Source organism: Numida meleagris, chromosome 16 (genome assembly GCF_002078875.1).
Source record: "Numida meleagris isolate 19003 breed g44 Domestic line chromosome 16, NumMel1.0, whole genome shotgun sequence".
Taxonomy (NCBI): Eukaryota; Metazoa; Chordata; class Aves; order Galliformes; family Numididae; genus Numida; species Numida meleagris.
The window spans coordinates 1,696,438-1,709,791 of record NC_034424.1 but is presented as its reverse complement, the minus strand read 5'-3'; the positions used below and the strand labels follow the sequence as shown (position 1 = coordinate 1,709,791).

Sequence of the window (13,354 nt, the reverse complement as noted above, 5' to 3'; positions counted from 1 at the left end):
AAGGGAAGTGATGTTCCAGCTCTGTCCACTCTTTAGAACACTGTTTTTGCACCTTGCTTCCCCTTATGAGTTTGGAGCTGCAGCAATCAGAGCCTCCAACACCGCATCCTCCATGGATGAGAGCAGCCACTGGCAGGGATCTGCCCAGGCAACATACTGAAACAGAGCTGGATCTGTGGTTAGTTTCCAGGATTTTGCACCCTTCCCCCACCCTTGTTCTTCCTGGAAGCCACCCAGAGCAGGGTGCAGGAAGCTCCTTGCCCTGTCTTTTAGGGACAAGGGCAGATCCACTCACACTTCTGCCCCCAGGACTTTCCAACAGCTACAGTCCAGATTTCCTACCCGGCAGATGAAGCACTTTCCCTGTCCGTGCATCCTCTGCCTGGACCCCCCACCTGTGGCTGCACACCTGCACCCCACACTTCCATCTGGAAAGAGCTGATGTGTGGGAAGCAGGAGCCTGGGTGGGACCCAGTGGCACCTGGGTCAGGATCACAGGGGCTGGGGAGGTAGATGCTGATGTGCAGAGATGGAGGTGATGGGACAGGGGAATGCTGCTGGTGCTGGGAGCCTGCAACCTCCTTGGCTCAGCACTCGCCTGCTGCTCCTGCTGGGAACGAAGCAGCACGAAGCATTCACAGGCAGCCTTCACTCGCGTTCTCCTGATTCATGACTTTAGGTGTAAATCCTCTCCCTATTCCCTTTTTCCCCCAAGAGGCCATGGCTGCTTCAGCATTCCCAAGAAATCCACACAGGAAAGATACAGCCCCTCTTTTCTGAGTAAGTGAAGTTTAGATGAGGAAGAAGACAGCCAGCCCTTGGACAAAGGGGATGAGCCAGGGGAACGAGCACAGCTTTCTCGAGATCTTCTTCCAGAGGGGCCTGCGTTGTGCTGCACACTGCAGGATACGGAGGACACAGAGGAGCATCAGTGAACGGTGCCGTGCTACAGGTACACGCTGTGCGGGAGGACCTGCAGCTGCACAAATGGCTCTGAGCGTGCTGCAAAGCAAAGAGAACGGCACGGAGGAGCTGCGGGAGCAGCTCACTCACCACTACGAACTGACAGGAGAAGATGAAATGAATGATGCTGTTACTCCCTGGCTCCAAAAGCCTCTGCGTTTACAATCCCCAGCATCCCCCGCACTACAATTATCTGGCAGCTTTGTTACAGCACCGCTGGCAAGCGGCCGACCGACTTCCCCCCTTCTGCTGCCAGACCTCGCTGCCAGCAGCCAGCACAGCCCCCACACCCACCCCCCCATCCCAAATCCCCGCAGCGCTCAGTCCCGGCTGGGGGAACAGCTCCGTGCCCAGGGATGGGCCATGGGGAGAAGCGGGGCTGGGAGGTGTCCTCGTGGCTGATGCATTCTCAGGCACCTTTGGTCTCTCCTGGCTCTGTTGGATGGAGAAACGTGCAATTAAGCCGCACCGTTCTGTAAGCTCGGGGCTGGCTGCATGCTGGCCGTGGCCATTAGCCATACACTTACCTCGAAAACAACAGCAGGTTTAGAGCTGAGCTGGATCCAGCCCAGCACCCAGCATCACTGCAGAGCAACATGAGTATTTGTAGGAAAGGAACAACAACAAAAACAAAGCAAAGCCTACAAGCACTGAAAACGAGTCCCTGGATTGCAGCCACGTGTTTCTCTGCAGAAAGAACAAGAGAACAAACGTTTGTGCCACACGTTCAGCACCGAAGCTGCTTTTAGCCCCACTGAGTCACCCCGTGCGCTGCCAGAGCCGGTGCCGGCTCCATAGGAAAGCCAAAGCAGTAAGCAGGCACACAGGGGTGGAATGAGAGACATCTGAACAAGGTGTTTGAAAAGGAGTTTATTGGGAGGATACGCACAGGGATAAATCCAGCATGTGACCAGCAGAGCATTGCCAGGGCACAGCAGTTCGGACATCAGTCTGCTCCATTCAGGTCCGTCTGTCCTGCTGGTGCTGGGAGCCATGAACTGCGCTGCCCTGGGATGAATGCAGGCACCTCTGCACAGTGACTGCTCCCAGTGCCTTCGAGGGCAGTGGGGCACCCCGCAACCCTGGGGGGCCTGAACGCCGGCAAAGCAAAGCACCCACCACCCAGAAACGCTTCCCAACATTTCTCCCCCTACAGCTTCTTGCTGCTTGTTGCTCCGTTCGTTGTGCATGCGGCTGTGTTATTGGGGTAGGAAGCAGACACCTCAGGGAACAGCCACAGTGTCGCAGAGCTGCGGCACATCTCTGCATCTTTGTTCTTGGAAATGAGCAGAAAGCGACTCCCTGGCTGCTTCTGCCTCAGGACACACAGCACTAACCCCACCTTGCGTGGACAAAGCTCTGTCCCCTCTAAGAGCTGAGGTTCTGCCTCAGAGCTACCCACCCTGGGGCAGCACCAGTGGACGCTTCTTGCTGAGGAATGCCCAACCCACCCCAGGGCCCTTCCCTATCTGCTTCTGCATTACGCATCACCAAGCCTGAGTCAGGCTTGTAAACGGTTGGCAGAGAGAAAAACAGGCTGTGTTTGAGCCAGACGTGACGTTCAGCAAACAAGGCAGCCAGCTCTGCCCTGAGCACGTGCTGCAGGAGCTCGGTGTCGGAATCCTGCAGTGCCCGTTCTGCACACGATTGCTGTGCAGGACACGAGAGCTGGCTCCTGCCTCTGAAATCTAATTCTACGTCTAAATCACAGCCTCTAACGAAAGAGCAATGTGTATTCCTTTCCCTTCTATCTGCTTATTAGAAAGTCGCTTTTACATTTGGCTTCACTGCCGGGAAGGCTGCAAAGAAATCTAATTACAAGGTCATTGCAGCAAATGGCACCAGTTCCCAGCACTTCTCCTCTTCCACCACAGAGCAACGGTGACAAAAAGCAGAAACACTGCACAGAGCCCCACGGGTGAGGTCAGCGGGGACCAGCAGAGCCACGAGCGCCTTCGGTGCTGGATGCCCTGAGGAGGACCAGGCCCCAGCGCCTTCCCTCGCACCAGGCAATGGAGGCTCATTTGAAGGCTTCTCAGGGTTGACCAAGGAGCGAATTCCATCCTTCCCCAAAGAAATCTGCTCTCCGTCTGCTCAAAGAGGAAGACAGAAGAGTCAGCTTGCCTGCTGGGCGCCCAAAGCCTTGTCCGGTGCGGCCGCTTCTGGTTGGGGCACCTCGGGGCCGTCCCTGCTCCGTGCAGGCCGCGGGGTGCGGGCACTTCGGGGCCGTCCTCACGCCTTCCGGATGATCCGTCCCGGCTTCCTCCAGTCCCGGTACCGCTCCCTGCGCACCGAGTGGACCAGCGGCCTGGCGAAGCTGGAGTGGCTGGGCCTGCTGGTGCTGCTGGCGGGGAGCAAAGCGAGGTAGATGGCATTAGTGGCTCCCTGCTCCTGCGTGGTTTGGGGATGTGGTCATCCCCGTGCGGCCCAGGTCGTGCTGGAGCAAGGCCTGCTGTCCCCATGTCCGAGGTGCTCGGAGAGACCAAGGGGTGACCCCTCCCATGGTGGTGGCTATGGGGCTGCCCCAGTGATGGGGCTCTGGGAAGCAGCTGCTCAATAGAGGTGCACATGCAGGAGATTAGGACCCCGTGAGAGCCCTCAGGACTGTCCCCTCACACCAGGAGGGCTGATGAACACCAAGCCCTTCCAAACTCCCACTCCAAACACCTGTGAGTGGTTTTTTCCCTCCAGCCAGCACCGTACCAACCCAGCACCTCTCCAGGCCTCTGCTGCCCTAATTCCACCTTCTTACAGTGCAGCTTTCAGCCAAAGGCTGCTGAAGCTGTCCTGAGGACTCCTGGCAGCATTGGCACAAGCTAAACACAGTGCCAGCAGAGCAGAGGGTGATGTGGGGCACAGCAGAGTGCCTGGGGGGATTTGTACCAAAATTCATAGTGGGAACACACATCCCCTCCCCTCCCTGCAGAAATGGGGCCCAGGAGTGATCTCTGGGGCCAGGGATCAGACATCTCTTTCTCACTGCTGCTCAGCATCACTCCTCCAGCAACGCCAACTGCTGTCACCCCACTGTGCCCACATGTGGGGAGCAGAGGTGAGGTGGGGCAGCAGATGGGAACGGGGCAGCCATGAGCTGCTTCGCTGCAGAAGGAAACAGCCGGGGAAGGGCTGGGAGCGGGAGGAAAAGCAGCTTTACCCCAGGGCTTGTCACTGCTCACCACCCGCAGAAGGAGGACGAGCCCTGAAATCCCTCCCTGTGCTGCGGGTGCAGCCAAGAGGCAGCTTTGTCATGTCCTCATTAGCCTGCTGGTTTATAACTCCATTTCCTAATTGGTTTTTGAATTAATTACATTAAAGTAGCAGGCAGCGGAGATGGCAGGAGCTTGCCCTGGCTGGTCAGCTTGCATCCCTCTGGGGCTCAGCTTGGGTGCCTTCCTGCAATGTCTGCAAATCCTAAAATCCAACAGCCCTCGGATCTCAGATGGCAGCAGCCCCTCACTCACATTGTTTGGCTCGGATGGAAAAGGAGGGGTCACCCCAGGGTGCACAGCTCCTCCTGCCTGGTCCCACGCCCCAGAGCAGGCTGGGTTGGATGCCAGCTCCCAGGGCTTTTTGTTTTGGTGCGATACCATCGTACGGCACCATCCTGGCTGCTGAATGCAAGTTGTTTGGTGGCTGCTGGTACATAAAATATTCATCAGGCTTTTCTGCATCACACCTTTTGTCTGCACTGGGGTACCTCAGTCCCAGGCAAGTCATTCTCCTTCCGCTCTTCTTTGAGCTATTTCCCCACTGGAGGTGCCTGCACCATGGGCTGTGTTCCCAGCGCACAACTACACAGCAAGAGGTGCACTTTAGCTTTGCTGATCTGGGAATTCAGGCAGCAAATTCACCCCTGGGCTGCGTCTGACAGGACGGGTGTCCCAGCACTGCCAGCGGGATCCAGGACATCCTTACCATAGGGCTCGCTGCTGCTGGGACTGCTGCATGCTGAGGGATTAGGATTAATGGTGAGCTGTGAGCTCTGCCGAGTATCAAACTGGGTCACAGGCATCAGCCGGGTCCAAAGCCATGACACGTTGGTGCTGTGGCCTGGAACCTGCGGGGAAGGAGCTCGGGTCCCAGGGTGCAGCCAACACAGAGCTGCCAAGGAGATTTTCCTTTACAGAACCCCAGCAACATTAAGGCCACAATCATCCCAGACACTACAGGGAGAGAGTGACCAATACATGATGTCTGGAGAAACACGTTTGACTTCTAAGGGGACGGAGGGTTTTCCTCTTACCTCCTTATTTCTACAGCCTGTTTTTGTTGTTGGGCAGAGAGCAAGGGGGGATCGGCGCAGTGGGTGGGAGGGGACAGGGGGCAGCAGCATGCACACGGTGACTGAGCACGGAATACGCTGCCTGCGGAGGCTCCGGAGCTTTGTGTCTCATTGAAGAGCATCCTGCCCGGAGCGCTGCGCACAGCCTGCCCTGCCAGGTGTGCAACCTGGGAACCGTGGGGAACAGGCTGAGGGACACCCATTTCCACAAAAAACAAACACATGCAAACTGTGGGTATCTGCGTGTCAGACACACGGTGCGTCCGGACAGCAGAGGCTCAAAAGATTAACAGACCTAATCCTACCTCTGTGTGTTAGCACACAGCAGATGACGGACACACACCTCTGCAGGGACGGGTGTGTGTACACAAAGGGCTCCCACCGGCGCAGACCCGCTCCCGGACCTGAGCCGTCCTCCTCCCAAAGCGCAGAGCAGAACTCACCTGGAGGACCAGACCGGCCCCGCCTGCTTCTTGGGCTTGGCGATCTGCTTCTGGTACTCCATCCAGCCGCTCACCAGCTCGTGGAGGATCATCACGTAGAGAAGGAAAATGAGAATCCTGGGATCCATTCGCGGCACTTCGGGATCTGCCTCATTGGGTACGGGTGGCATTTGCTCCGAGGGGAGGTCGGCCGGGGGGCTCTCAGGGCCAGGAGGAGGAGGACGTGGGTAAGGGTGGCTGCTGGGGAGCGGCTCGCAGCCGGGCTTTGTGCAGAGCCAATCAATGCTGTAAAAGCCTCCCTTGGGGACGAGCGGCCGGTGCCCTGCGCCAAGCAGCATCAGCGCGGCCGCAGAGGCTCAGGAGGGCTCCGCTAGCGGAGCGGCTCACATCTCCATCCCTATTGTCTCCTTCGTGCTTTGTCTGCATCCCCCCGCAGCTCCCTCCACTTCTGTCTGGGAGCAGCGCGGCGGCAGCTCTTGGTGATTGGCAGCGATGCCGTGCTGCGAGCCAGAGCGCTGCTGCCTGCGAGGAACGCAGCAAAGCAGTTGGTGACGAGGGAACCTCCGAGCTTCCTCCCAGCATCTCAGGTCTGCACCCAGCCAATGTTGATTTGCAGCGTTGCTGAATACTGTGCAGCCAAGAAATCTTTTCTCCTGCTTGCTGCTTTCGCACTCTTGTGTTATTCTCCTTGTTGTATCCCTTACTTAAATCCTCGCTGCTGTTATCCCACGGTTAAGCTCTCAGGGGGTTCCCAATGGGCAGGAAAACCCCAGTGCCACACTGGCACTGCTGCCCAGAGCTGTGGGTGCCCATCCCTGGAGGTGCCCGAGGCTGTGGATGGGCCCTGGGCAGCCTGAGCTGGGGGGCAGCCAGCCCACGGCAGGGGTGGGGCTGGGGGCTGTGAGGTCCCTTCCAACCCAAACCATCTATGAGCCTGTCCCACAGCAGAGCCCCTCTCCAGCCCCTCAGCCCCGATCTGCTCAGCAGCGCAGGGCCCTGCTCAGCAGAGGTGGCTGCAGCACCATGGCTGCTCCTTTCCTTCCCAGCGCAGAGCCCCAGAACCTCCTAGTGTGACAAAAGCACGGCCCAGTCTTGTTCAGACACTTGTAGATAAAGAGGGGAAAACAAACACACAAAACCCAACCCCCGTGGGAGCCCCCACAAGCCCAGGCTGACCATGGGACACCAGGGTCACCGTGATGCTTCAAAGAGAAGCACGGCAGCTGCATCGCTCCCGGCCTCACCAGGAGCAAACCACCAGGATGTTCCTTCTCCACTGATTGTGCTACCTGCACTCTTGAGGTTAAGTGTTTCACAGAATCACAGAATTGTTTGAGTTGGAAGGGACCTTTAAAGGCCATCTGATCCCACTCCCTGCAGTGCACAGGGACACCCCCAGCTCCATCAGTGCTCAGAGCCCCGTCCAGCCTGACCTTGGCTGTCTGCAGGGACGGGGCACCACCACCTCTCAGGGCAACCTGCGCCAGTGCCTCACCGCCTTATTGTAAAAAGCTTCCTCCTTATATCCAGTCTAAATCTCCCCTTTTAGTTGGAACCCGTTTCCCCTTGTGCTACCAAACAGACCCTGCTGAAGTCTGTCCCCTTCTTTCTTACGGCCCCTTAGACATTGAAAGAAGAAACTCCTGCCCTTTGCTATACAGCCGCAGCCAAGCGCGCAGAAGCCAGGGATGCGGGCAGCTCTAATTCCACAAAGACAAACACAGCGCACGGGCAGGGATGCCAGTCACGTCCGTGTAGTAAACGAGCCCAATGGGAGCAGCCACGTCCCAGGCAAACGCGCAGCCCAAAGCATCGCGCGGCTTTCCCTCTGCTAACTAATGTTTCATTAATGAGTTCAGAAGTGCTGAGTAACTCCGGATTCGGAGCAGCAGAACTCACAGATGGAGTGAGAGAGTGAATGAAAAATGGGAATGTCGGAGCCCTGCACGAAAGCGGAGCCGTGTTCCTATGGCAACAGAGGCAGTTGCCAGGCGGCAGGAGATGGGTCTGCTGGTGGTACCAGTCCTATGGGAGGGCTTTTAGACCAAAGACAACACCGATGTGTTCTACATATGCAGTTCTTAATGAGTAAGGGCAGCGTGACTCCTTTGTTCCCATGAGCAGCACTTTGCACAGAATCAAAGAGAGAAATTACATGGGCGAGGCAGGCAGGGTAACGCGTAACAGCTTAATCCTGGTTTTATGCTAGGGGCTCCAACTTACGAATACAAAATCATAAAAAAATAATCTTCTTGTTGCCGTACATTACAGCTTGATTGATTACTGCTCCTCCTAGAACCCCAGCAGCTGCAGAATTAACCACCCTCCCTCTGCCCTTTGCCATCCTCAGCATTTACACGAACACTGCCTACGTCTGCAAGGCCTCTGCAGTCTTTAAGCAGTTACCTGAGCCCTATCACACAGCTCTAGCCTTAAAAATGTCACCAATTCACGCTTAATGAGACCTAAGGTAGAAAGCCAGCAAGCCCCGAGCTATTGCCAGGGCCGACAGCTCTTATTGTGGCAACTGGTTTCCAAACAGTGACTATTCACAAGCTGGGAGCTCTTTCACTAATGATTTAAAAAGTGAAAAATACTTGCTATGAGCAATCTGATCAACTCCACTGAAAGTCGTGGTTACTCCTGTTCCAAAGAAACACGTCCAGAAATGAAGCATTCTCCTGTGATCTGCTCCACCCCGCCGCGAGGAGCAGGATGTCAATGTTTGCTAAGGATCACGCGTAGGACTGGGTGCGAACTCTTGCTGCTAAATACGTGGAGAGGGAAGCACCGTGCCTGAATGACACGTGTTGGTGTCAGTCTGGCTTGGCTTCATTTGGGAACCTGCTGCAGCCCTGGGGAAGCAGAAAGATCCCACTTCTGATCCTGCCAACAGCCCCCGAGCTGTTGATCGAGGAGCAGTGCTGGGAACTCCGAAGGGGTGGAGTAAATATTAGCTGGGCAACTGCAGGCAACGAGAGCCAGCAGCACCAGGCAGACGTGCAATGAAGTGTGTACACACAACTACCAGGTAACACAGACACCTGCGTGCTGAAACAGCCCTTACCTGCAGACCGCCACTGCCATTTGCTCAAGCTGCACGCTGTTCTGCAGCGTTCTAACCGAGAGCCAGCACTCCTCAGACATCTTCTCTCTATCCCCCGCTGTTTTCCGACAACTGTTTGTACAAAAATGACAAGTAGGTCAAATCTGGATAAAGGCTGCATGAAAGAACTGGCACAGTAGAAGTTCCCCAAGGCTGAGCTGAGGTGTGCTATTCCTTTGCAAAAGCAGGATGGAAATAAGGCCAGGCTCCTTCGTCCAAGACACTCAACCCAACTGGTTGGGCTGGAAGAAAAACCCAAATACCTGAGCTGCCTGCAAATCTCGACCTGGATTAGGGCAAAGCATTTGGCATGGTCCCACACAACATCCACAGCTCCAAACTGGAGAGAGATGGCTGTGATGGACGGACCACTCGGTGGGTAAGGAATTGGCTGGGTGGTTGCATTGGGAGATTTGTGGTCAGTGACAATTTGGGTCTCTACAGTGCAGAGAGGTGGTGGAGCCACTGTCCCCAGAGGTGACAAGAACCATGGAGATGTGGTACTTGGGGATGTGGTCGGTGGATGGGCTGACTAGATGATCTTTAGAGGCCTTTTCCAACCTTAATGATTCTACGACTCTAAAGAGATGTTTTTAAGAAAGCTGGTAGGTGTCAGTATTCATATTCATCACAGCACCAAGGGCATGTTGCAACACAAAAAATCAACTTCACTCAAGCTTCTTGGAAGCACCATCACCCCCATTCTTCCACTTGGAAGGTGGCATAGCTTACTAACCTGGCAAACCCACCCTTCCCCAAGTTGACAGAGCTCACAGAACCTCTAAAGGGCACCAGAGAAAGGCAACAATCATTGTTTGGGGACCATAAATCAGGGTTGGCCTCAACTGCCTATCTGACTGGTCACAGTGATTGGCTTTTTGTAAGGAACTTCTCAGCTTCCCTGGGAAGGCAGGGTGCTTCCTGCCCCCAAACACACCGCAGCCAAAGCCCGTGAACATAGCAGTGCTGGGACAGGTGAGGTGGAACACAGATCCCTTCTCTGCCCCTTGGCCTCTCCTCAAGGAAGCTGCTTGCAAGAAGTCCTTCATAATTACCCGATTGCTCACTAGAGATTAAGCAGAGAACACGGTGCTGGTAAGGAATCGTGCTGTGACCTACTGGATGGGATGTTTTCCTGTTGCTCCAATGACATCGTTTCACAAGTCCCTAATGACTCTGGCCCAGTGACCTCGACACCTTCACTGAGGCTTCAAGTGCATTTGGGGGAATAAACTTCACCGCCTCCAGCTCCTTCCTCACACACGTGCAGTGCTTCCTTCCCAAGCTCAGAGGACATCCAGCAGAGCTGGAACAGAGGGGAAGGGGGAAACACGACCAGAACCAGGGCCAGGAGAACACAACTCAGGCAAAAGGGTTTCCAGAGTCAAAAAGAGTACCACTCCATTTGTCAGCATCTTCCACAGCCTTAATAAAAGACAAACAGATGCTCTGGGACAGATTTCTTCCGAAGATTTTTAATTGCTCCTACCTATACATGTGCTTGAAAAAAAGATAATAAAAACCTTGCGTTCTGAGTCATCAGATCGCTTTGTATGCTAATGACTCATCACCAGGATTTATTAACATTTCACCACTTACAAATTCTGTCAACCCTGAACAGCCAACACAGCTTTGGTACAGCAATGGATGCTGGAGGAGAGAAAAACAACACACAAAACTCCAACATAATTGTCGCTTGAGCTCTGGATTTCTTTTCTATGACAACAACACGGGAACCAGAAACAGCTCTGTTTGACTCGAGGACAGGCGGTTACAGGAATCATCTTTCTTGATCCCCTGCCATAGAACTGACACCCATGGAACCTGGAGAACACAGGGAAGACACCAATGCTCACTTCTGGGGTGCTGCTTAATGCAGAGACTGCAGAGGATGCCCAGGAAGGGCTCAGACCGCAGCAAACACGGAGCTGAAACCCTGTCCGACGTGTCCTCAGTGCAGTGACCTGAGCCAGGGCGGAGCTGCCCTCAATCCCTGCCTTACACCCACCTGGAGCTATCAAAATTGCAAGAGCCCATCCAGATCACCCCGTGTCACGCAGACCTCTCCCTGCCTCTGGGAGAGCTCCAGCACAGCTACGGGCACAGCTCTGCCCCACGCAGCCCGGGTGCTGCCCTCCCAGCGCTATTTCCTTTTGGCCAAGGCACAACGCAGGGTAAGGAAGTAAGTAATGTTCAGAGCACTCAGGTACCTGTCTGTACACCCAGGAGGATCCCGCTTACAGTGAGGCCAAACACCAAGTCTTCCCCTCACCAGAACTAGCCCGTAGGTGACTGCGAAGCCCAAACCACCCAGCAGCTCCACCAGAAAAGCATCTTGGACAGAGATCATTCCAGTTTCTGCTGTGTGGCATCTGCTCCAGAATGATGCTCAGCTAAGTGCCCAGCTCCCTTCCACTGCTTCTGACCACTTTTCGAAGTGCCCTCAGCAGTGAGGCAGAACAGAGTGTTCTGCCAGCAAGCAGAGGCTTTCAGCATTCAGACACGCAAAGATTCACGGCTTAACTTGCTGGGTCCCCACCTCTTCTTATCCTTGAAGCTACAGCCTAACAGAACCCACCCTTACAATGGTCCCAGCTGTGAGTTCTGTGGGACTATGTGGGAAATACTGTCACTGAGTTGGAAAACCAAAGTTGGCAATCAGCGCTCTCCAGGAGGTTGATTTCACAATTGTTCTTTACCACCAGCTTAGGTTTAATCCAGAAGTGCAGGATGTAACTCCTGTAACTCCAGCACTGAAGGCTGCAGGAATACAGCCCTCTTTTTGAACAATAAGCTTCCTTCTATGGGAAGAAAATGATGCAACAGTGTTGCTCCCATCCAAATTTTTTTTTTAAGAGTTCAGCTGAAGGCACTGGTGGATGTTCATGGTCCCTCATCAAAATGCCAGGGTTTAAATGTCTGAATTGGAAGGATCTCGTTGAAAATCGGGAGCTTTAATAGTAAGGACATACTGGAACATCTACTGGAACACCGAGTAAAATGCTCCTGTTCTTTCTGAGCATGTTCCAGACTAGAGGGACTTTAGTAGATGTTGCCAAGGCACTGAAACAGCATCAGCAAGAACCATGTTCTCTTCCCTGCTGCCAGGTCTTCAAGCAAGTGCTGGTCAGGAAAAGGGTTCCTGCCAAGCAAAGGGCAAGCCCTTCCCCAAGCAGAGCAGTAATCAGGCAGAGGTGTTATCCCAATCTCAGGGAGATCCAGAGAAGCAGGACACCAAAAGGAGAGGAAGGCAAGGAAGGGCACGAGCAGAAGCAGCACTGCAGGTCCAGCCCAACATCAGCATCAAAAACCCAGGTGCTGCAGGTACTGGTACAGCAGGGGAGGCAGTGAAGAACACAGGACAAAAACCCAACAAGGTGCTTCCCCGAGCTCCCATGGCTGCTGACATCATTAAGATCAGAAAACACAATTATTTGAAGTTTTAAATGCTCGCAAGAGAAAATTCAGTGATTTGTTTGTATTTATCAACAGCTTTTCTTACCAGTCTCACTTCCGTGTATTTTCATACCTGCTCCCTGACGTGGTACTGGTCAGGAAGGTGCCTGGGACAGCGAGGCACGCAGCCTTCCTGCAGGAACCCTGTGCCACGCCAGAGGCCTGCTGGGATGGGGCAGAGGAACATCTCCTTGTAAGCCCAATGCCTGACTCCTATCTTGGGCCCAGCTCAGACACAGGACTTCAAGGGCGGGTGAGGCTCAGGACAGCCCGAGCCTTCCCCTCATTTCTACAAGAACAGGCCAGACACGCACTGTGCAAGCAGGCCGACTTCCAACTCAAGCATTTTCAAAGTGAAACTCACAGCAGGTTTCCTTTACGTTGCTGTATAGAGAGGTGACCAGGAATCACAAAAAAAAAAAAAAAACAGTTCTGACAAAACAGCAAGACTCACAACAGGTGTGCATCCAGGGGGCCTTCATGTTCTTCCTATCCAAGTAGATCTGTTCAGGGTCTTTCTATCTCAGTCCACAAAGATCTCCTGCATCAAATCACCATGTCAGGCGCGATCTGGGCGATCTGAAATGATGCTGTGACACGCTTTGTGGTGTCAGGTCCTTCACCAGGAAATTGTACTTCATCATTAAACACTTTTTCCTCTAATTCTGTGTAAGCCAGACCTGGTTCTTCTGCTATTGCTGGCCTCGGTAACTGAATTGTGGAGCTACTCTTGTCAACTACAATATTGCAGTTACAGTGCTCTATCAATCTGCTAATGTTCCTCAATCCAGATGACTCGCTTCACAGCTCAACATAAAATTTCAGTTAAATGTTAACCACCCAAAAAGCCTGAGGAACCTCTCCGGGCTATTAGTTACTATGATCTCCCCGGAAAAACACACAGTGAGGACCAGATTGCTCAAACTAATGAGAATTCATTGTAAAAATTCATCCCCGAGTCAGACACAGCAGGTTCGGAGAGAACACGCTATTTTTCCTTTGCACAGGCATCACATCCCTGTTTAAAGACAGGCTGTAACACGAGCGTGGACGGGGGGCAGCTCCAGCTCCCTGCTCCAGCTCCCTGCTCCAGCTCCCTGCTCC

The 13,354-nt window shown here is 54.1% G+C and overlaps 1 protein-coding gene across 2 annotated transcripts; it reads right to left on the bottom strand.

The window, feature by feature from the left end:
• On the bottom strand, window positions 1,819-7,121 carry LOC110407007 (tumor necrosis factor ligand superfamily member 6-like). Of its 2 annotated transcripts, none has more exons than XM_021414171.1 (2): window positions 5,689-7,121; window positions 1,819-3,307 (listed from the first exon to the last, which is right to left on the bottom strand). In XM_021414171.1, the coding sequence occupies exons 1-2, from the start codon at window positions 6,024-6,026 to the stop codon at window positions 3,196-3,198; spliced, it is 450 nt and encodes a 149-aa protein (XP_021269846.1). In that variant the 5' UTR covers window positions 6,027-7,121; the 3' UTR covers window positions 1,819-3,195. The 2 variants fall into 2 exon arrangements, with proteins under 2 accessions (XP_021269846.1, XP_021269848.1); XM_021414173.1 differs by having other exon boundaries at window positions 1,819-3,304.